We start from the raw sequence: 22,248 nt of genomic DNA, 5'->3' as shown, positions 1-22,248 counted from the left end.
CTGGATTCCCGGCCTAACCAAATCAAGCTTAAGTCATTCTACGGCGAAACATATTCACTTCTTACGTGGCCGATGACGGACTCTGGTGTGTTTTGAGGCGTCAGAAAATGGCATCAGTTTCATGCAGAATTGCCTAATCTTTTCAACCACTTCACATCGTGTGCTGGCAGGAGAGGTGCATCGGGCGAGACCAAATTTGTGTGCGTCCGCTAGAAGTTTTGAGGGGGTTCTGCTGTGCTTGGTGCAGTGAGAGAAAGGGCTGATGATCGCCCAAGCATAACGTGGTTGCTTGGATTGGATATCACGGCCAGTCCCACTAAGCAAGCATGTTATCGAGGACACTCTGCACGTGTGGGAGGCGCCGACTGTACGGTCCGCAATCCTCGAGCCTCAAGATATGGAGTCATGCGCGACCATCTGTACAGCATTCGCCTATCCGGTCGTTTCATCAGTCATTCTTATGGAAACGCGATGACGCCGCCAAAAGAACAGCACAGGCTACTAAGGTTGGCGAGAGTCCTCCCAGTAGGTCAGAGGCCGCAGAAGTGACCAAGCCAGAGACGCTCCAATCTACTGCATCTAGCAGGGCTGCCGACGCAGATGCTAAGAAGGAAGCTCTCCTCTCAGAGAAGGTGGTATCCAACAAGGAGCAACGCAACGTCGACTTGGCCATCATGAAAGAAATGGTCCAATACCTGTGGCCAAAGGGTGACTGGGGAACCAAACTTCGAGTGGGGACAGCACTGGGCTTATTGGTCTCTGCAAAGATACTCAACGTCAATGTGCCCTTTTATTTCAAAAATATCGTCGACTCAATGAACATTGACTTCTTAGCCGTCGGCGGTACAGCTTGGACGGTTGCCGGCTCGATGCTAGTCGCCTATGGTGTCACGAGAATCGGCGCTACGTTGTTCACAGAGTTACGAAACGCCGTCTTCGCCAGTGTGGCTCAGAAGGCTATTCGCAACGTTGCGCGTAACGTGTTCGCCCACTTGCTGCGGTTGGATCTCTATTTCCATCTTTCAAGACAAACAGGTGGACTGACAAGGGCACTTGACCGAGGTACGAAAGGTATCAGCTTCTTGTTGACGTCCATGCTATTCCACATCTTCCCGACCGTGCTGGAAATAGGTATGGTGTGCGGCATATTGACGTACAAATATGGGCCGCAATTCGCCGCCATCACGGCCGCCACCATGATAGCATACTCGGCATTCACGATCACTACTACATCATGGAGGACGAAGTTCCGAAAGCAAGCCAACGCTGCAGACAACCAAGGCGCCACAGTGGCTGTTGACACGCTGATAAATTATGAGGCAGTCAAATATTTCAACAACGAAAAGTTCGAGGTAGACCGATACGACAAGGCCTTGAAGAAGTACGAGGACGCATCCATTAAAGTCACGACATCACTCGCCTTTTTGAACACTGGGCAAAACCTCATCTTCTCAAGTGCTCTTGCAGGTATGATGTACATGGCTGCTAATGGAGTAGCCGGCGGCGAATTGACCGTGGGAGACTTGGTCATGGTCAACCAGTTAGTCTTCCAACTGTCGGTGCCTCTGAACTTTTTGGGTTCGGTCTACCGAGAACTTCGTCAATCTCTCCTGGATATGGAGGCGCTGTTCAACTTGCAAAAGGTCAATGTTACAGTCAAGGAGGTTGCAAATCCAAAACCTCTGAACCTCATACGTGGGGGTGAGATCAAGTTCGAAAACGTCAATTTTGGATATCATGCTGATCGTCCCATCTTGCGTAATCTGAGCATGACAATTCCAGCCGGTAAGAAGGTTGCCATTGTCGGACCCAGCGGTTGTGGAAAATCGACCATTCTCCGACTTCTGTTCCGATTTTACGATGCAGAAGCTGGCAAGATCTTGATCGATGGCCAGAACATCCGCGATGTTAGCCTTGACAGCTTACGAGAGAGCATAGGAGTGGTTCCGCAGGACACTCCGCTGTTCAACAACACCATTGAGCACAATATCCGCTACGGAAAGATTGATGCTTCTCTCGACGACGTCAAAAAGGCAGCCCAACGGGCGAGAATTGCTGATCTGGTGGAGCGCTTACCTGCTGGATGGAACACGATGGTCGGCGAAAGAGGCATGATGATATCAGGTGGTGAGAAACAGAGGCTTGCGGTTGCCAGGCTGCTTTTGAAAGATCCACCACTCTTGTTCTTCGACGAAGCGACGTCCGCACTGGACACCTACACGGAACAGACGCTGCTGCAGAATATCAACAGCATCTTAAAGGAGAAAGCGCGGACCAGTGTGTTTGTGGCTCATCGACTTCGCACCATTTACGACGCCGATATCATCTTTGTGCTAAAGGACGGCCAAGTGGTTGAACAAGGCAGCCATACAGAATTGCTCGCTATGGGCGGACTGTATTCAGACCTGTGGTCGGCACAAGAAGTATCGATTGGACAAGACATGGGACTCGAGCGCTCGCTGGAAGAAGATCGTGAAGACAGGGAGAAAAAGAATTAAGGATCATCGCAGTTGACGTCCAATCGTCTGTCAATGTCTTACGGTGGAGAGAGTCATCGACTGTTCGTGATTTCTATGGCACAGGTACATGGCGGCATGCACAGCAACCAGACAGGACGGCCGTCGATGACTTACCGAGAATCTAGGGCGCAAACAATTGCTCCTTGATCAGGTCAGTGGGCATTTGAGGGCAAAACTTTAGGTCGCAAGGTTGCATATGCACCTTGCTGCTCGCGTGCTCAAGCGTGGCTCGCCAGAAAAATCATTTCTACCCGAGATCGAAAGGACCGAACCAAGGATCGTGCACTGCCTGAAGCGGAGTTCTTCCAGAGACACTTTTCGACCAAGATGGTGGAAAGTCTATGCAGAGACAGGGGTCAGCTACCCCTGGCACACGTGGCGTTGGCGCGCCGGGGAAGATGCCCACCAGCGCGTCTTCAAGTGGCCGCTATGCCTAGACCGTCGGTCGTTTGGCTTCTTTGGTTGCAGCGAGAAGAAACCGGGCTGAATGCTCTCTCTGTCAAGTCTCCCATTTTGGACAATCAAGGAAAGTGTAATGAAAGAAGGCCAAGGTCGTGTGACAGTGTAGAGAGAATTTAGTCGGATGTCAGCTTCGTCATCTTCAAATCATATATGATCGAAGACGTTTTATTGCGAGACGTCAACTCCCCAGCTTTTTGTCCCAGCAAGATTGAAGTCCTTCTCGGGAGCTGCGACTGACGTGCTATGCCTATCGTTGACATTTCTTGGAGGACCGAAGCTAGAAGCACTAGAGAATCTTTAAGCGTTGGCAGCGGAGCTTCCAAGTCAAATCTAGGCGCGAACCGTCGCCATCTAACGGGGCTTTAATGCTCGCGTAGCTTCCCTTTCAACGCCTGCAGAGATTGCGACTGCCCGTCTTCTTTTCCCGCCAAACTCCTTTCTCTGCAGTAGAATGGAATGCTAAACGGGCTCACTATCCCTTGATAATGCTCCCTCCGTCCCCTCCCTGCTGGCGACGAGTATTATGCCATACTTCAGATCGTTCACACTGACAGCCTTTCCCTCTCACTCTCCATATCTTTCGTGCCGCAGTTGCGAAGTGTGACTGGCATCCAAACGCTCATTTCCCTCCTCTGCTACTATCGTTCGTTTCAGAGAGCTGTGAAAACCCGGGCTATCCTAGCTCTTACAAGCACCCTGTGATCCATCTCAAAACTTGATTCGAAGAGAGCAGACCAGCTGCACTCTGTCTTGCATCATATTGCCGTTGTTATACTCTACTATCTCCGCTTTGTGCCGGATACTTCATACGGCGAGCAATCACAGGTCTTCCTACGCAGCAAGCCTCATAATCCTTCTACGGAAGGCCGGATAGAAACAAACCGACAGGTTGGGACGTACATTCGCAGATCACAAGGCTCTTGTGGGAAAAAGACGCGGTCCACTGGGAATATCATACTCATCAGCTTACTGATCCTGGGCCGGCTATAAGCATCGCTGTCCGGAACCATTCATACCCCAACTGCACATTTTCTACATACCTCACATACGAAAGAGGCCAATATGGGTTTCTTCGACAAGCTACAGTCAAGTAAGTCACAATCTCCTAGACTTTGCGAGCTCATACCTTCAAGGTCTCTTCACTCGTGCTTTGTACCTTCTGGCTAACGGCCCATGCACAGAACTGGACCTTTACCGTCTCGAACAGAAGTACGCCCGTCGCAAGAACAGAACTACCTATACTACCAACGCGCAATACGTGGACGGAGAATACGTCTATCCTGTGAGCCCCGGTTCCATGGACGGTCCCATGTCCGCCGACTCGACCGGAGGTTCTGGAAGCTCAAGCAAGAGACGGACAGTGTTCTGGGCACCTCCTGATCAGCGCAGATGATCACGTTTTGTTGAACGGTTTATGAAGTACACTTATACGTTTCTGGTCGATATCATCGTCGTTTGAATTATGCATAGCATTGGCGTCTGGAACCATCTTTGGTTGTTTGAGCAGCAGCACGAGCGCAGCGTGGGGAATGGGGTCCAAGGACAAGAGTTTCATTTGTTACAAGCGTTGTTCACAGGAAGGAGAAGAAGGATCCGGCATCGGGCGACTGGCGCTCACGTTCGTTGAGAGACCGCAGAATAGGGGTCAGTGAACAGCTTCGCTGCCGTACGCCGCAGAACAGAGATTATCTTGACTGTCAATCAGCGTGACCTCTCTGACACCCCTCTTATCACGCACGTGCGCACGCATTGACCTCGAGTCGTCCGCAGAGCCTCGCGTCAGCACGTACCCCTGTCTTTGATCGCCCATACTTGCGTCACAAACAGCCTCAGGATCGTCGCAAGGCCGGGTCAGGCTGAAACTGCGTTTGAACGTCGTTCCAGAACGATTCGACAGCCGAACAGCGACATTGTCAGACCTGGTATGAGAGCATGGCAAGCAGGAAAGACGTATACAAGCGCATTGGTAGTGTTGTTCCTACAGAAATAACCATACAAGACCACTCTCCGAATGCTGGTCAACGGCTTTCTGGTATTCAAAGCCCATGTGAGCGTCCGGACTCGCTCTCAGCCTTGCATAAAGGTACTTGCCAGTAACCCTTATAGTAAAGCGAATAACCCCGGCCTTTTCCTTCCCTATAACCAATGCCACATACTTCGCCACCTCGATCTCAATTTCAACCTCCAGGACAGCCAGATTACTTCTTGTTCTTGTCCCGGTCACGACTTGCACCACCCGCCCTGGAAAGCCCACTAGCAAACTTCCCCAGTCCCCCAGCAAGGCTGTGTCCTCGCTTATGCGGCGGCCTCTCAGCTCCTGCTCCTGCACCACCGCCCGCTGCACCACCCGTCTGAATAGTCAACCCGCTTCCAGCTTTGTTAAGTCCCTGCCCACCTGATGGCCCTACCATACTCAGCGGACGGCCAGCTCCTCTAGTCCCGCCAACTCGTCCATCCGCATCCGAGCGGATACTGGCGCGACTGGTTCTCCCACCCTCACCGCCGTCAAGCAGACCCCGGGATGGCGGTCCGCTCGAAGACACATCTGCGTCCATGCCACGCAGGAGTCGTTCATTTCGTCGCCGCGCCCGTTCTTGAGTCTGCTTGAACTTGTCAAGCAACTCAGGCCACTTGACTTCATTATTGCTCGTCGAGTCGCGCGTGCGATTGAGACGACCTGTGACAGCCCCCGAGGCTCCCGACGGTACCGCAGGTGAGGACATGCCAGCCACGACACTTGGTCTGCTCGGCATCGATGCAGGCGTGTGCAGCAAGCCTATTGCCGAGACGCTGTTGAGGCGGTTCTTCAACGTGCCGAACGCAAAGGACTGCGGGAGCAGCATGAGCAGGCCGTAGAGGCACTTGTATAGATACGGATACCGATCGGGCTCGAGAAGTTGCAGACGGAGATCTGTCGCACGAAAGTCAGCAACCAACAGGGCTTCCGCACAATGCCAGGACAGAAAGGCGACTCACATGTGAACACCGGACTCTCGAGCAGCTGCACCAGTTTGTCGATCTGTATCAGCATGTTGACAGTCATTTCCAGGTCCGCAAATATCTGCAACAGGTTGTAAGCCTGCTCATACGCTTGAGCGAGCAAGCACAATGAGAATGTAGCGACGGCATTGTAACACCAAGCGCGAAAAAGGGCGACGAAGAACATCTGGCCGTCTTTGCTTTCGAGGTTGCGAAGTCGCTTCCTCAGCTCAGCCAATTCTGGCGCGGTGATCAGGTTGTTGTTCAGGTTCTGGACCATGATACTGGCGAACTCGATGTCCTCGTCCTTCTCGAGACAGTCTGCCAGGGTCCTGTAGATCCGCTCCGGCTGCAAGTTGATGCACAACTGACGAATGATCAAGTTGCCTCGAATTTCCAGCAGCTTGCGATCCGTGGAGAACAACTGCAGCAGGGCGACCATGAACGAGGTAAAGTAGCCGTCTTCACTGTTCTTGGAGATCTGAGAGAGCAGTTGCAAATCGCGCGTCACGACGGCTTCAGCAGGGTCGGAAAGCGTCTTAAGCAGAGCGGGAAATGTGCCGTCGTTGAATGCGAGTACTTTTTTGGGAGCCTTGCGGTGTAGCATGATCAACCAGCTCAATGCCGCTACTCGTGTCTCCTCGTTCTGATTGAGAAACTGCAAAGTCAGGGCATTGACTGCAGCAGCGTAGTCCAGGTCTGCCATGGGTTGTGGTGAAGGTGCTGCAGTGGATCTTGGTGTTACTTCAGGAGGTGATTGCTCGGGTTCAGCTGGAGCCTCAGAAGCCTCATTTTCCTTTATCGTGGCAGAAGTCGCTATGCTTCTTGATGTTGCCCCTGACTGTCTTTTGTTGTCCGAGTCCCCATCTCGCGTTGAGTTCAGAGCATGGTTGTTTAGCGCGGGTGGGCTGTCCTCGTCGTTGGAGACTGCATCTTGGAAGCTCACAATGTAGTCCATCAATGACCTATTGACCTTGCTGGCTGTTGTTCGAACTTGTTCCGATTGCGACGACAAGGCTGGCAGTACCCGAGACAAGAGGCGCGGAACAAACTGCAGGATCTCCTCTGGACTGATCTCGAAGAAGCTGTCGATCCATCGTAACGCCACTATCCCGATTTCCTCTTCCTTTTGTTTGGACAGTCCTTCAAGTCGCAAGCTTGGTGCCGAATCCTTGCTGGAGGACACATCAACGAATTTTAGCAGGATGTCCAATATCTGTGTATAGTCAACTTGAACATCTTGTCCAGGTACAATCCAATCACCGCCTTCTTCGCCTTCCTCGGCATCCTCACCCGCCTCGCCTGACTCTTCCTGAGCACTTCCAGGATCCGAATCCTCAATAGCATTATCATGCGCAGTACTTCCGGTTGCTGTGGCACTCTCACTTTGACTGTTGGTTCGTTGTCTTCGATTGCTCATTCGACTCCGTCGACTTTCGGCAACGCCTCGTTTGACCTTCGCGATATGCTTAATTTCGCTCAGGAACCGCTCTAGCAGACCTTGTGTCGCCACGTAGACATCCCTGTTGGGGTCACCGAGAAATTTGAACAGGCCACCAAGGAAGGCGGGCAAGTGGTGTATCAGCTCCAGCTCTGGTATTTCGTCGAGAAGTACTAGCCATGAAACAAGAAACGTCCTAGTGAACGGGTTGAGTACGTGGATTCGTTCTTCGAGCAGAGGGATAAATCTTTCGAGGGAAAAAGCTCGCTCCTGGTCCTGCTCCTTGTCGGAAGGAGTAGGGTCACCGTTTTCATCAGTGTGCTCGAGCACCGAGACATAAGTAGCCGCCGATTCGGATACGATGTCCTTGATGAGACGGTCAAGGAGCTCGGCTCCATTTTTCACCGAGAGCTCAGAGTCTGCTGCGAGCTGTGAAGAGGGGTGAGCATGAGCATAAGAGGCTGATCGGTAACTGTACCTTGCATAAAGTGTCAAATATGTCGTTGAAGAAGACCAGAATTTCGCCCTTTGCCACTTTGGCAATATTGTACATGGCTTCGCACGCGTAATAACGAACGCGGGCATCTTGATCTGTAAAGCATGCCAGGACTGGTGGTACTATCACATGCAGGTAGCGAGCTACCTCTTCCTTTGCGGCAAGTGTCAGTATCACGCACATAATGGTGGTCATGGGGCTGTACAAACCGAGCCAAGGGCGATTGAGGCCGCAGCAAGACCAATGAGTCCTCCGTTACGGGCATGTGGCAGATGGACTGCGTAGGCGTAGTCATGGCAGAGCTGATCGAGGGTTTTGCGGATTCTCTCGTGCTCTTTGGCAGCAGACGCTTCTCTGATAAAACGTTCGAGCCTTGTAGAACTTAGTCAATGTTTGTACAGCTTGAATATATCGTCCAGCATACTCAAGGGCGCCTTGCTTCCGCTTGTCATAAAGTTTGTCGGTAAGCAGACGCTGTACAGATGGATCCATATCGAGGTGTCGGTCGATTGATGTTCAAAGTGCCTCGCGTGATCATCATCGAAAGATGATGGTGGAGGGGCTATGTCCAAGATGATGCGATGCTACCCGCATTGAGATGATCCAGGATCCGCGAATGCAGATGCTCTGCTCCCTTGATGGCCTCTGCTGAGCACAAATATAGAAATGTAGTTGAATGTTGTGTTCGAGTTGTGATGCACGCGCGTTCTAAGTGGCCGCTCAGAGCATTGGAGGTTCCAAGTTTGAAGGTCCGGCACCGATACGCCGTCATTGGCGGGACCACCAACGACATTTATCTGGCAGCGGCAACGCCAAAGGCAAACTGAAAACAGGCCACATGAGATCACAACTTGATTAACCAAAGCATAATATCATCAAGTAGTTTTCGGCTTTGATGGGCACCTAAACATATCTATACTCGACCTCTCGTCACGCAATATGATCAATTATGGGGTATCAGAGTTTATCTTTTTATTCTCATGCTCTATGGTCACCAATGGTACCACTATACCACACGACGGGGGCAGGCTCAGGCATTCAATCTCATCTTTGTCCGTTGGTGACGTCCTTGTACCACAGCCGGTGCACCCAGACATGAAGAACAACTTCGCCGGTTCTTTTGCTTGTCACAAAAACGCGCAGCTGTCGATGCTTAATGACTGATATACTGGAAGACAGCACTGACGTCCGCCTCCGAAGCTTCCTGTCGAAGAAGCAAGTCTTGGATCTTCCCCATTGGCCCCTTCTCTCCATTGTTGACAAAATGGTTCCAAGAACTGGTGTCACCGTAAAGCATTGCGGGTGCTTTGATCTGCTGTACACCGTCTGACTTGCATCTCTTGCATTTGAATGTATCGTGGGTATCGCTTCTCGTTTCTGGTTGATACTGGAAAAGCTCTCGCAAGGAATCCAAGGTAAAATGGCGTTCGACATCTTCTGCCGAATCCACCACTGTGGATGACAATGCTTGCTTGTGAGATTGTCGCTGGAAGATCTTCTCCTCGATGGTGCCGGTGCCCATGAATCTATAGACGAAGCAATCTTTCTTCTGGCCATCTCGCCAGACTCGGGCAAGAGCTTGCTGATCAGCTGCAGGATTCCAATCAGGGTCGAAAAGAATAAGGCGATTGGCACCAATCAAGTTGATACCACAGCCGCCTGCTTTGCTGCTTAGCAAGAATATAAACTCTTCACCGTTGGGGTCGTTGAATTTGTCAACAAGTTTCTGCCGCTTGTTGACGTTCATTGTACCGTCAAGTCGAAGGGATCCATAATTTCGATTTCGGCACAACTTTTCAAACACATCCAGTGTTTGGGTGTAGTTGCTGATGAGGACAATCTTGTCGTTTGTGTCTTGTCGTATACGTGCAAGCATACGTTCAAGCACGGCAAATTTCCCAGAGTACCATGACTTGACGTCTCGATCTCGGCCTCGAGCTTCCTTGGGGACATAATCATGCGGCCACAGTTTTTCGCTGCCCGGCAAATCCTTCTCCAGATCCAGTAGATCAGGATGGTTGCACAGCTTTTTCAAGATCCCAATTGCTTTCAAAGGCTGACTGCCCTTGCCTCTGAGCAAACTTTTGATGTCGGGGCTCTGAAGAAAGTGATTATAAAGATCTTTCTGGAACGGCGCAAGGTTGCAGAAGACAACATGCTCGTACTTGACCGGCAAGTATTTCGACAGAATATCGTTGGTTCTCCGAATGATGAATTTCTTCACCAGCGATCCGAGTTCAGCATTAGCTGTTTCACCCTTCTGCTTGTCGGTGTCGGAACCTGCTGCATCGCGACCACGCAGGATGGGCAGCTCAAACTTCTTGCGGAAGTCGGCCTTACTACCCAGATAGCCAGGGTTGGCGAAATCGAGCAGGGCATAGTACTCAGTCAAGTCATTCTGAATCGGTGTGCCCGACAAGATTACCCGTCTGTCCACGTTCAGTCCGGTCAACGCCATGTATGTCTCACTCTCAGCATTTTTGAGCCGGTGACCTTCATCACACAGCATTAGGCCAACCTTGACGTCTTTGAGCTCCTCAATGTTCAATCGGAGTGACTCGTATGACACGATCAACACGGGCCTCGCAACCGATCTGCCTGATGCGATTGCCCATTGTTTCAATTGCAAGGTAAGCTCCTCTTTCGTTGCCTTTCCATCGATGGCAAAAGGGTTAATAGCGCCTTCTCCGAGCCATTTGACCAGTTCGTTCGCCCAATTCTTGACCAAGCTGGCAGGACACGCAATGATGCATTTCTGGATGGTTGACTTCCCTGCTTCTGGAGATTGCTTGAGCAGAGTCCACATCAAGGCGATACACTGCAAAGTCTTTCCGAGGCCCATTTCGTCAGCCATGATGCAGCCTTTTGCCTTCTCGTCGATCAAGCCTGTTGTGCATCGGTACAGGAATTTCACACCTTCCACTTGATGAGGTCGCAGCACTTTGGCCAGTCTTGGATCAATAACAACTGGCACCTTGGGTCTTTCGCCTTCGACTTGTTTCTTGATCCCAAGAATCTCGGCCAGGCTTTTGTGCATGAGTGGTGTATCCAGCTTGGGCTTGTCTTCTTCCTTGAGCTCTTCCGGCTTGACCTCGGACTTGTCATCAATGGTGGGATCAAACAACACTATTGCAAATTCTCCACTCGGGTCATGTAAGGGCTTGTTCACAAAGCCACCTCCGCGGCGCATACCGAGGCCAGGTGCCGGCCGCGAAGGATCGTACGAATTCTTGTTGATGAGAGGGATGGCAAATCGTGTACGGAAGGTGGACTCTTTGTCCTTGACCTTGAAGACAGGAAAGCGATCCTTGAGTGCGACACTATCACCATCGATGCTGAAACCTCCACTCTTGTCTTCACTGCCTCCCTCCTCCTCCGCGTAGTTGACTTTCCGTCGCTTCCGTATCGGCTCGCCATTGGCCTTCCGGGAATTGGCAGAGCCAGGACATTTGAAAGGTTTGACGAGTAGGTCGAGGGCAGCTGGAGAGTTGACACTTAGTCTGCCGGCCTTTGAGGGAGGAATGTTCTCTTTGTCGTTTCCCAGCGCCAGTACTTTGGCACGAATCCTGTCGGATGTTAGCAACCACTGAATATCTGAGCTGAACATGTTAGCATACATGATAGGAATGGACTTTTAACCCTCCAGAACATGAAATTTGCCGGCTCAAGAGAGAAAAATCAATATAGCATAAGAGTCGTATGAGTTTGTGGCGAGTATGAGGAAATACCATCGGCAACCGCGTTTAGGGAACGCGTTCCTTCCTGGACGCGACTCGCGCGATCACGTGCACCTTGTCCGCACATACTTCCACGTTACTCTGCAGATGTGGGACGGTCATAGCGATCGGATATTGGAAACAACTTAGCCTGAGCCCGTATACAACAGTAAGGTGTGTTCGCCGCTGGAAGCATTTCCATTCCTGCTTGCCCGGCCGATCCTGTCCGATCCTTGAGCAAGATGATATAGACACAAGCCAACCAGATTTCCTTTCTCGACGAGTGGGAGGTTGGGGTCCAGTACTTCAAGATGTCTGCCGATTTCTGGGCCGGTTACACATCAGGCGCACTCGGGATCTTGATTGGAAACCGCCTGGATGTTCTGAAGGTGCGAGCTCAGGCAAGTACCGGCAGCACTCATACGGTTACGGCTCCAGAACTCGGGACCAACCTTCAGAAGTTCACAGCCTTGTTTCGGGGTGCTGCAGCACCAATACTAGGCTATGGTGCTCTGAACTCGATTCTTTTTATGACCTTCAACCGGTCATTGAAGCTCATGGACCCGAGTATATTTGACTATACTAAACTTGCTGGCGTTGACCTAGGCAAGATTTGGGTCGCTGGTGCAATTGGAGGCCTGGCAAGTTTCGTGGTATCCGCGCCTTCTGAGCTCATAAAATGTCGGGCTCAGCTAGTCGTTGATGGGCAAGGGTCGTCCTATGCTGTATTCAAGGACATCTGGAAACATGGCGGACTGCGAGGTTTGTACTATGGTGGCACAATAACTAGCCTAAGAGATGCATTTGGGTACGCTCAAAGCTTGTAGGTAATGTATTTTCCATTGACAACTCAACAGATACGGCTGGTATTTCTGGTCATACGAGCTGAGCAAGCGGTTGCTTCTATCAAGACAGCCCGACCCATTCGTGTCACCAACAGCGTCGGACGTGTTGATTAGCGGAGGTATCGCGGGTGTCATCACCTGGGTGTCCATCTACCCATTGGATGTGATCAAGACTCGTCTCCAGACAGAACCCGCATGGCATCCTGAGAGGCAGGGACTTCTTCCAGCAGATGGCGCAGTCCGTCATCGTGCGCCTACATCCCTCGATGTGGCGCGCGAAATATGGCGCAGTGGCGGAATTGGTGGATTCTATCGTGGCGTGGGAATCTGTAGCCTGCGAGCATTCTTCGTGAATGCAATCCAGGTAGGCGTGGCTCTGTCGAATTGGCCGCTGGTCACTAACATTGACGATAGTGGTACGCTTATGAAAGAATCATGGCGCTCCTTGGCGGGCAGAAATCATGATCTCTTCGTCCACCAGCACTTCACCTCCTGGCTTCATGCGCACGTGACGCTCGACCTGCTCATGCAAGGCAGCATACCCAAGGGCCAGAAGTGCGCTTTCAGGCTGTTAAATATTTGCAGATCGATATCCGCTCAAAGGACTCGTGGATGACGAAACCATCAAGGCGTATATCCTCGAGGGTGCTTTTAGGATACCGGGCACATGTCGAAATCAGACGTCCTCCATCGCTTCGGTCTTTGGCTCATTGTTTGTCCGCTGCGAGCGACGATTGTCTGTTGTTAGACCAACCGCTGCGTCTGCGAGCTCCTGAGAATGAGCCTCTTCCTTGAGCGTTCGGACTCTGGTGGGTTGTCAGCTACATTTCGGTGATCTCGAGTTATATATTTCTACCTTCTCTTGTGATTCTTTCCGCGGCGATGCTCGTTCAAATTATGACTGTCCGAGAAGTATTTGGCGCATTCTATGCAATAAAAGGCGCCCAAGCCCGGCAGGTCTTCGGAGGGCTTCGCACCCTTATGTTGAGCGAGGTGTTTCGGAGATTTCAGGTCAGCCTTGACTTGGTCGTAATCGCTATGAAAAAGCGTCAGCAATCTTTTTTTATATGGTTTACAAACACCGGATAGAACATACCGTGTTCGACGCTTTGTCTTGCTGCGTCTGATACTGCCCATGACGTTGGTGGTCAGTCGGGGGAATCTTCCTGCGCAGAATGTGAATTCGACCTCGCTGGCGCAAAATTGTCGGAAAGTTCAGCACGCAAGCCTTTTGGCGTAAACATTCAGTAGTGGACACCGGGTGGATTGTGGGCCAATTTTCGGGGAGAACCTCGACAGAGGCGTGGAAGAAATTGTTGTCAGAAAAATGATATCCCTACAAACAAGGGGAATATTGTGACTACACTATTCTGTCTGACAAAGTCGTCCATTCATGTACCGTTCCAGGCTCTCCAGGTCTCATCTTCCAATTTGTGCCGCGGCTCTACATCGCCCGTCCAATCACTGCCGACCTTTATAATAACCCTTTCGAGAAGTCCCGGACAGCTGGAAGTACGAGCAAGACCCAGACCATCTACAGCTGAGCCCGCGTTGCGACTCAGATTTATTAATTGCGACGCATATGTTGCTAAGCAGAAATGCATCTCCCAAAACTTGGTCAGTCTTGCCATGCCATTCATGTGTGGGCAGAATAGAGCATCTCCCTTCATGCGCACAGCGACAAAGTAATTGCCTTGATCTGATTGGCTGCAACAGATGGTCTGCAGGTCTGAAGAAAATGAGGCATTTGCTCGGGCCATGGACCATGGGTGGGTTCCATTGCCTAGGTAGCTGTTGTTTCTCGGGGGGCACCCTCGGGGAGGTGGATATAATATATAATTCTGCATTCCGGATCCGAAAGGTCCTTTGCGAAGTTTCATACCGTGTAGTAAAAGGAAAGACTGCATTGCGTGGGAGGAGCTGCAAGTTGATCCGCTGTAGCCATTCAGCGTTGAGTTGACGTCGTTTTTCTGACCTTATCGTGCTTCTCCTCCGAGGCGCTCAAACAAGCCGCACCTTGCACCTCTCCAACCCAGGAGGAGCTTTCCACCACCACCGTCACAGCTTTCTTCTTCATTTCTTTTCCACCTCTCCACTCATTGTGCCTGCACACGATCTTGTCGAGCTTGGTCTATCTGCAATTGCTGCTAGAGCTCAAGCATCGTCGCAATCATGATGTCCTCAAGGCCATTGGGCCGCCTGGCCACGCGCATGGTAAGTCTGCCCTTGCATCATTGCCATGTGCAACTTGTCTACACTCTCCGCCATCATCCTGACCTCAACGGCTGCATGATCGCAATTTCGACACTGGTTGTTAGGATGAACACTGACTGATCTATGTGTACAGGGCTCCAATGTCGGAACTGTACGGCCTCCATTCTCCCTCCCGCCCGAATAACAATACGAATATGAAGCTAACACACCATATCAGCCGCTGCGGATGTCCAGAATGGGATATGCTACTGTCTCTGACGACCCCCTGAGTAAAAATAAGTGACCTCCAGTCCTTCTGTGGCCGCCTGGTCCTAACAACCTTATACAGGTCGAGATGACGAATTGGGAAAAGGGCCATTATGTCAACTACAAGTCAGTCACCTCCAATGTTGATTTATGCATATGTCGAAGTGGATCTAGATACATATGGGAAGGCACGAGAGTCGTTGCGGCAGGAGCTAATACATTCTGCTGTACAGGAAGATGTCCGAGAACCTATCGATCGTTCGCAGCAGACTCAACCGCCCTCTCACCTATGCTGAGAAGGTCCTATATTCACACTTGGACGATCCGCACAACCAAGAGATCGAGCGTGGTGTCTCATACCTCAAGTTGCGACCCGACCGAGTGGCATGCCAAGATGCCACTGCACAGATGGCTATCCTCCAGTTCATGTCGGCTGGCATGCCCTCTGTTGCTACCCCGACTACTGTCCACTGTGATCACTTGATTGAGGCTCAGATTGGTGGTGACAAAGATTTGGATCGAGCGAAGAGCATCAACAAGGAAGTCTATGATTTCTTGTCAACCAGCTGTGCCAAGTACAACATCGGTTTCTGGCGACCTGGCTCTGGTATCATCCATCAGATCATCCTCGAGAACTACGCTTTCCCCGGTGGTTTGATGATCGGTACCGACTCTCACACTCCCAATGCAGGCGGTCTTGGCATGGCTGCCATCGGTGTCGGTGGTGCTGATGCTGTCGACGTTATGGCCAACCTGCCTTGGGAGTTGAAGGCTCCTAAAGTAACCATTCGGTCTAACCCAGGTTTTAATTGACACAACTTGCTGACAATATGTAGGTTATTGGCGTCAAACTTACCGGCAGGATGTCCGGATGGACCACTCCCAAGGGTAAGCGGGCATATTTCGATTGTGGCAGAATATGCTAACCTCTACAACTAGACATCATCCTGAAGGTTGCCGGTATTCTGACTGTAAGTTCTTCCATGTTGTCGACCATTTAGTACAGCTGCTGACTTGATAATAAGGTCAAGGGCGGTACGGGTGGTTAGTGTTTCCCTTCCCAAAGACTGTGTCATTGAAACACGCGTACTTCGGGCTCCCAATGTGCCAGTGACTGTGCCATTGAACCACGAGTACTCCAGGCTTCCAATGTACCAGTGACTGTGTCTTGAAGCAGGAGTACTCCGTGTTCCCAATGGATCAGTGACTGGCTCTTGATACACGAGTACTCCGTGTTTCCAATGTGCCAGTGTGCCGTTGAAGCACAAGTCTTCCGCTGTTTCAACTGTTGCAGGTTGCTGACATTTCGCAGCTATCGTCGAGTACCACGGACCCGGTGTTGAATCGCTTTCTTGCACTGGCATGGGCACTATTTGCAACATGGGTGCTGAAATCGGTGCCACCACCTCCATGTTCCCCTTCAACGACCGCATGTACGACTACCTGGAATCCACCAAGCGCAAGAGAATCGGAGACTTGGCTCGCGCCTATGCCGCAGAGCTTCGCGAAGATGAGGGCGCCGAATACGACCAATTGATCGAGATCAACCTGGACGAACTTGAACCTCACATCAACGGCCCCTTCACTCCTGACCTGGCTACACCTATCTCCATGTTCAAGGACGCAGTCAAGGAGAATAAATGGCCTGAGGAACTCAAAGTTGGCTTGATCGGTTCTTGCACCAACTCATCGTACGAAGACATGAGCCGTGCTGCTTCTATTGCAACAGATGCCATGGACCACGGCGTCAAGGCCAAGGCCTTGTTCTGCGTTACGCCAGGTTCTGAGCAGGTCCGTGCCACCATCGAGCGTGACGGTCAACTCAAGACTTTTGAAGACTTCGGTGGTATCGTCCTTGCCAATGCTTGCGGTCCATGCATCGGTCAATGGGACCGAAAGGACGTCAAGAAAGGTGAACCAAACTCGATTATCTCATCATACAACCGAAACTTCACTGGCCGCAACGACGCAAACCCAGCAACTCACTCGTTTGTTACCTCTCCGGATCTCACTGTTGCGATGACCATTGCAGGAAGTCTCTTCTTCAACCCACTTACCGACACCCTCAAGGACAAAGACGGCAACGAGTTCAAGCTGAAGGAACCTACAGGTGATGCCTTGCCCAAGAACGGATTCGACCTGGGTCGTGACACCTACCAAGCACCACCTGAGGAGCGTTCGCAAGTTGACGTTAAGGTATCTCCGACATCTGACCGTCTTCAGATCCTGGAGCCTTTCGAGGCCTGGGATGGAAAGGATCAGGTTGATCTTCCCATCTTGATCAAGACAAAGGGAAAGACCACTACTGATCACATCTCTATGGCTGGCCCTTGGCTGAAGTACCGTGGTCATCTTGACAACATCTCCAACAACATGTTGATTGGTGCCATTAACGCCGCCAACGGTGAGGCCAACAAGGTCAAGAACTTCAAAACTGGTAAAGAGGATGCCGTCCCAGCCACTGCCCGTCAATACAAGAAGGACGGCATCAAGTGGGTGGTAGTTGGTGACTGGAACTACGGTGAAGGATCATCTCGAGAGCACGCTGCCCTTGAGCCCAGACATCTTGGTGGTATCGCCATCATCACCCGAAGCTTTGCCCGTATCCACGAAACGAACTTGAAGAAGCAAGGCATGTTGCCCTTGACCTTCTCCAACCCTGAAGACTACGACAAGGTCAACCCTGACGACAAGGTCGATTTGCTCGTTACTAAGTTGGAAGTTGGCAAGCCTTTGACCATGGTGGTACACCCCAAGGATGGTGAGAAGTGGGAGTGCGAATTGTCGCACACCTTCAACGAGGGTCAACTCGAATGGTTCAAGAACGGCAGTGCTTTGAACACCATGGCGAAGAAGCATGGACATTAAGCGAGTAAATTTGGCTGAGGAGTTATCATCAACAGAGTGTCCATACAATGGTATTTGGGAAGCGGCTCGACTAGCGAAGATTGAGGTTCGAGTCTCAGTAGCAGTGCTGGGGAGGACGAATCGGAGCGAGACTGAAGACTTGGGGATGGCATGTGGTCTGAAGGGATTCTGCAAGCACGAAGTCATGTATCTTCAGTCAATAGCAAGAATACCAATTGTGTACTGTTTTCGACCCAAGCATTTTATGTTCTTTGCAGGGGGCGTACATCGGATTTACAATCCTTCCAGTTTCACGATGTGAGCCAGCAGACCCTCAAAACAATAGTTTGTTGAAAGTACGCTCCTAGAATTGACGGCCTCCTCGGCTTCAAGGCGTCGTCAGTCAAACATATCTTTCACGGCCTCCTGGTAACTATAATCATCGAGTAAGAATTGCGTCACTTTCATACCTCGGCATGTTTTCGATGGCGTGGGGATTCAGATTGTGGTCAATTGGAGATTCCTGGGATGGCGACACCAAGCCATACTCGCAGCCGATTGTACAGGATGCGCAGCCTCTTCTATAATTGCTTACTGATCGAAGTAGCCCTCCTCCACTTTGTGTTCAGTGTCGCCTGTCTCGTATCCCGGTACTTACTGCCCATCGCATCTTCCGGTATCTTGGTCGTTTTACTTCGATGGCTATGGTATGAGAACAGCCAGACCAGTAGCGCGGATACTGTAGTCAATCCAGCACCGGCCGGACTGTTCGAGTTCTCGACTTGGGTTACACAGGCTATATGAAGAATGTAAAGAGCGGGAAAGCCTGAATAGATACAAGAACCTCGAAACAGTACTCGATCGGCAGGCCATTACTTGTGCGACTCATATCGAGAGTGGTCGGAAAGCGATTAGCCAGGCACACGACCAGGAGTCTACCCTAGGGACAAGACACCATCATTTCCCCTTTGCGTTGGTGCTGCCTCATACATAGAGGGCGTCTATGCGTCTCACCCTCCGCCTCTTCAACAATACCACTTTTGCAAGAAAGCCGAGATCCAGAATGGCTCAGCATCTCCCCAAACTCGCCGACTGGGAACAAGTTAGCACCAACGTGGTGAGGATCCTAGGTGGAAATCCAAGCAAGGTAATGCAGCGCTTCTCCTTTCGTACACGGTTTGCATGCTAAGTGGACGTCCTCAGTTCACCCTCCAAGGCACAAATACATACCTGCTGGGCCAGGGCTCCGAGCGACTCCTCATCGACACAGGCGAGGGCAAGAAACAATGGACCGACACACTCCGCACCGTCCTCGACGTCCACAAGGCCAAAGTATCAACATGCATATTAACGCACTGGCACCACGACCACGTCGGCGGAGTCAAAAGTCTCGAATCCCTTGGACCCATCAAAGTCTACAAGGCCCAACCCACGCTCAATCCAGACGGCATCCTCGATCCAGACCGCGTACACGAGATCAGCAACGGCCAACGATTCAGCACAACCAGCACCGACGGTAAGCCCTTCGAGATTGAAGCAGTCCACACACCCGGCCACGCCAAAGACCACATGTGCTTCCTGGTCACGTCGTCTCCGGACCCCAGCGAAGTCGGCTCGCTCTTCACGGCGGATAACGTCCTCGGCCACGGGACCGCCGTCTTCGAAGATCTAGCAGCATACCTCGACAGTCTGCACTTGATGAAGAGCCGCGCGAAGGGAAAAGCATACCCAGGCCACGGCGCGGTGATCGAGGACGCCACGGCAAAGATAGACGAATATATCGCACACCGGCGAATGCGCGAAGAAGAAGCGCTCAATGTGCTGCGGTACGGCACCGTCAAGCCGCCCGGCACGTCAAGCGCCACACACGATTCAATCACGAGTTATGGCGAGAGTGACAGTGAGACCGAAAAGCCCGCTGGGCTAGGCAAAGAAGTCACCGTCGGCAAGGAGTGGGCCAGCATGGAGATGGTCAAGGTCATTTACCGACACTACCCGGAGAGTCTGTACCAACCTGCTGAATATGGGGTGTTGATGGTATTAGAGAAGCTGAAAAAGGATGGGAAAGTCGTCAAGACAGAGAGTGGGAAGTGGAGGGTCAGTGAGAAGGCTACGTTGTAGAGCAACGAGAAATTAGACTGTATACGGCATCTTTCTGCGAGGCAAACAACTATAATAGACCCTTGCTCTTGAGGAACTCGTTCAATCCATCCCCAATGCCCTGCGCACTAGGTTTCGCGGCGCACACATCTGGCTCGAAGGCATAATGCTTCACTAGATGGTCCCTGGTCGTCGGTCCAATCGTCACGATGACACTCTTGAAAGAACCCTCACTATGTTCAGCGCTCCATCTGTCCCTCCCTCGCTCAGTCAATGCGTTGGAGTCATTTATGAAACCTAACGAGCGGAGCATAGATTCGCAGCCTTGCGGACTAAACACCACCACAACAACCAGGTGCAGGCCCTGTGTTTTGGACGAATCCAGCCTCGACTGGAAATCCTCTTGGAAGGACTCCATGATTTCCGTCTTGTAGACTTCCACCTCATCCACCTCGATCCGGTCATGCGGATTTTCTAGCTTCCCTTCCGGATCCATCAGTGTCTTCGGGATGATATCCCGTCTCTGCTCGCCGACCAGAAACAAGAGCCCCTTCTTTCGTATTCGGTTATCATCCTTCTCCAGGCGTTCTCCTCTCGAGGGGCCGAGAAGTGGTATGAAAGGCAGCCGCGGTGCGTCGTAAAATGTATACTCTTTCTGTGCGTGCAGCGCATTATAGTGGGAGAGGATGTACTCGGCGAGCGCGGCGCCGTTTCCTGTGTGCTCGCCCACGACCGAAGGGCGCAGGCGGCCGAACGGTGACGAGGACGAAGACGCAGTGATCAGAGTCTGTAATGCCCGTGATGTCGCCGGTCCTACCGTGTAAAGTGGGAACGAAAAGTCACTGTCGACGAGCTCGGCAGAGGCATCGTCTGTCGCGGCCGGCGTGCTGTGACTGGCATTTGCGTTCGCACCGTTCACACCTGTTCAAGAGCACGATTGTCAGTGAGGTAACAGACGCATGAGTGACCGGGCGATCTAGTGGGACAGACCATACCAGTCCCCGTGGCAGATGTGTTATCGCCAGTTGATTGCTGTTCCACCCTCTTGACCACGTCCGTCCAGGCCTCGACCGCTCGCTGGCTCGTGAATATCATCCCGCCATATTTCTCTGTGAGACCGCCACTTTTCAGCAGGTGGTCTAGCTCAGCCAGGTTCTCAGCATTCGCTCGGTGTTCTAGTACCGGCACGAACTGGGGCTGGAAACTTCGGCCGCAGCTCTCGAATGTGGAGAAGTATTCCTCGTAAGCATCGTGAGGCTGAGACCGAGTCTTGAGGAGCAGTATGGGCACCGTCGATGGTACTGACATTTTCGAACAGAGTCTAAGACCGTGGATGTGTGTAGACTTAATGCACCGAGGCACAAGGCGTATGCACAGACTGGACGGAGGCAAGTTGAGAGGAGTGAGCATTCAACGGCGTGGTGTGTCTGTGCAAGACATTGCTGGCGGATACGAGCTGTCGGAACTGCTACGAGAGAATCAGGTCTGCCTTCAGCTAGACTGCGTTCGCGTCAAAGACGACAAGAATGAGGTTCTTGGTCTCGGAGCACGAGACATTGACGGATGCGAGACAACTGAACAACTTATTTTGGGGTGTTGGAGGCCGCGAATTAACCGCAGACATACTGTAAACACTCCGAAATAGCGAATACACAACTCAGTTGTCCATTGACCAGATGGATATTTATCCATGGGAGAAGTTTGGAAGCATTGCCCATGCCCCATCTCGCCAAGCTCAAACGACCCAATTTCGATCGCAGAACGGTCGCGCAAGGCTGTGGTCAGCGGCTTTGGTCGCCTTGGTTCTATCAACTTGAGGTAATTTATGAGGCAGCCTCGCCTGTAGCCTTGCCGCAAAGTCCGGCCACATCCCCTCAGCTTTTGTGCATCAGTGTGTCGTTAGCATGAGGCTGGCATTAACAGAATCAAAAAAGCCACCGCACCATGTGGTCGTCGCTGCAGATGCCCAGTGATGGTCGCGGATGCTATATCCAATCAAGGGGTCGCTGGGCCGTTGATGCCACGAAACACCCGCTCCTTCAGGATTTAGCCATACTTCGATCCCGACCAATCTCTCGGAGGCAGTCGTTCACCTGAGACCCTGTCGATAGAGGCATTTAACAAGCTGCAAATCCTCTCTGTCCTGACTGTTCTATTGTTGCTCTTCACTTCATCTCCAACTACCCAGGAGTGACGTTTTTTGTTGACCTTCTGGGAAATGCACAGTTTTCTGTAGCACAGGGTTGCGGGTGCGGGAGGGCACTGTCTGCAGCGGCATTGTGAAGGTCGCACAGCCGGCTGCCATTTGACAGATTACACGACATGATGGAGAAATTTTCAAGAATGGAAACAGGATAGAAGCGGTCCTTTGAGCTGCTCTCAT

At 51.6% G+C, this 22,248-nt stretch overlaps 8 protein-coding genes across 8 annotated transcripts; 5 read left to right on the top strand and 3 right to left on the bottom strand.

The window, feature by feature from the left end:
* Positions 1–111: 111 nt before the first annotated feature.
* EDD37DRAFT_176306 (iron-sulfur clusters transporter atm1, mitochondrial) lies at positions 112–2,607 on the top strand. Its single transcript, XM_062809909.1, has one exon. The coding sequence runs from the start codon at positions 327–329 to the stop codon at positions 2,496–2,498; it is 2,172 nt and encodes a 723-aa protein (XP_062666240.1). The 5' UTR covers positions 112–326; the 3' UTR covers positions 2,499–2,607.
* Positions 2,608–4,043: 1,436 nt separating this feature from the next.
* Positions 4,044–4,374, top strand: EDD37DRAFT_653950 (uncharacterized protein; the record flags this gene model as incomplete). Its single annotated transcript, XM_062818631.1, has 2 exons — positions 4,044–4,071; positions 4,163–4,374. 2 exons carry the CDS (start codon positions 4,044–4,046, stop codon positions 4,372–4,374), a joined length of 240 nt encoding a protein of 79 aa, XP_062666239.1.
* An 805-nt stretch (positions 4,375–5,179) lies between these two features.
* Positions 5,180–11,087, bottom strand: EDD37DRAFT_659775 (DNA repair and recombination protein RAD54; the record flags this gene model as incomplete). Its single annotated transcript, XM_062819059.1, has 6 exons — positions 5,180–5,332; positions 5,390–5,892; positions 5,958–7,830; positions 7,880–8,050; positions 8,107–8,269; positions 9,067–11,087. 6 exons carry the CDS (start codon positions 11,085–11,087, stop codon positions 5,180–5,182), a joined length of 4,884 nt encoding a protein of 1,627 aa, XP_062666238.1.
* An 837-nt stretch (positions 11,088–11,924) lies between these two features.
* On the top strand, positions 11,925–13,074 carry EDD37DRAFT_569675 (MC family mitochondrial carrier protein; the record flags this gene model as incomplete). The annotated part of the gene is made up of 2 exons (XM_062814236.1): positions 11,925–12,421; positions 12,471–13,074. The coding sequence occupies 2 exons, from the start codon at positions 11,925–11,927 to the stop codon at positions 13,072–13,074; spliced, it is 1,101 nt and encodes a 366-aa protein (XP_062666237.1).
* A 60-nt stretch (positions 13,075–13,134) lies between these two features.
* Positions 13,135–13,595, bottom strand: EDD37DRAFT_653946 (uncharacterized protein; the record flags this gene model as incomplete). The annotated part of the gene is made up of 3 exons (XM_062818630.1): positions 13,135–13,264; positions 13,315–13,494; positions 13,555–13,595. 3 exons carry the CDS (start codon positions 13,593–13,595, stop codon positions 13,135–13,137), a joined length of 351 nt encoding a protein of 116 aa, XP_062666236.1.
* Positions 13,596–15,151: 1,556 nt separating this feature from the next.
* EDD37DRAFT_641212 (mitochondrial aconitate hydratase) lies at positions 15,152–18,047 on the top strand. Its single transcript, XM_062817291.1, has 5 exons — positions 15,152–15,698; positions 15,755–15,806; positions 15,858–15,889; positions 15,944–15,962; positions 16,231–18,047. Exons 1-5 carry the CDS (start codon positions 15,156–15,158, stop codon positions 17,784–17,786), a joined length of 2,202 nt encoding a protein of 733 aa, XP_062666235.1. The 5' UTR covers positions 15,152–15,155; the 3' UTR covers positions 17,787–18,047.
* A 781-nt stretch (positions 18,048–18,828) lies between these two features.
* On the top strand, positions 18,829–19,886 carry EDD37DRAFT_613093 (beta-lactamase-like protein; the record flags this gene model as incomplete). Its single annotated transcript, XM_062815424.1, has 2 exons — positions 18,829–18,912; positions 18,969–19,886. The coding sequence occupies 2 exons, from the start codon at positions 18,829–18,831 to the stop codon at positions 19,884–19,886; spliced, it is 1,002 nt and encodes a 333-aa protein (XP_062666234.1).
* An 8-nt stretch (positions 19,887–19,894) lies between these two features.
* Positions 19,895–21,536, bottom strand: EDD37DRAFT_641210 (uroporphyrinogen-III synthase). Its single transcript, XM_062817290.1, has 2 exons — positions 20,861–21,536; positions 19,895–20,786 (listed from the first exon to the last, which is right to left on the bottom strand). Exons 1-2 carry the CDS (start codon positions 21,273–21,275, stop codon positions 19,936–19,938), a joined length of 1,266 nt encoding a protein of 421 aa, XP_062666233.1. The 5' UTR covers positions 21,276–21,536; the 3' UTR covers positions 19,895–19,935.
* Between the last annotated feature and the right edge of the window lie 712 nt (positions 21,537–22,248).

Source organism: Exophiala viscosa (genome assembly GCF_022695815.1).
Source record: "Exophiala viscosa unplaced genomic scaffold EDD37scaffold_13, whole genome shotgun sequence".
Lineage (NCBI taxonomy): Eukaryota > Fungi > Ascomycota > Eurotiomycetes > Chaetothyriales > Herpotrichiellaceae > Exophiala > Exophiala viscosa.
This window is presented reverse-complemented; position numbering and strand designations above follow the sequence as displayed.

Excerpts from the sequence above, each read along its gene's own strand:
- EDD37DRAFT_176306 (XM_062809909.1), top strand. The coding sequence starts at position 327 with ATGTTATCGAGGACACTCTGCACGTGTGGGAGGCGCCGACTGTACGGT.
- EDD37DRAFT_641210 (XM_062817290.1), bottom strand. The coding sequence starts at position 21,275 with ATGCTCACTCCTCTCAACTTGCCTCCGTCCAGTCTGTGCATACGCCTT. Across the intron at positions 20,787-20,860 it reads CACATCTGCCACGGGGACTG|GTGTGAACGGTGCGAACGCA; the intron begins GTATGGTCTGTC and ends GCTCTTGAACAG.
- EDD37DRAFT_641212 (XM_062817291.1), top strand. The coding sequence starts at position 15,156 with ATGTCCGAGAACCTATCGATCGTTCGCAGCAGACTCAACCGCCCTCTC. Across the intron at positions 15,699-15,754 it reads GGGAGTTGAAGGCTCCTAAA|GTTATTGGCGTCAAACTTAC; the intron begins GTAACCATTCGG and ends GACAATATGTAG. Across the intron at positions 15,807-15,857 it reads CGGATGGACCACTCCCAAGG|ACATCATCCTGAAGGTTGCC; the intron begins GTAAGCGGGCAT and ends CTCTACAACTAG.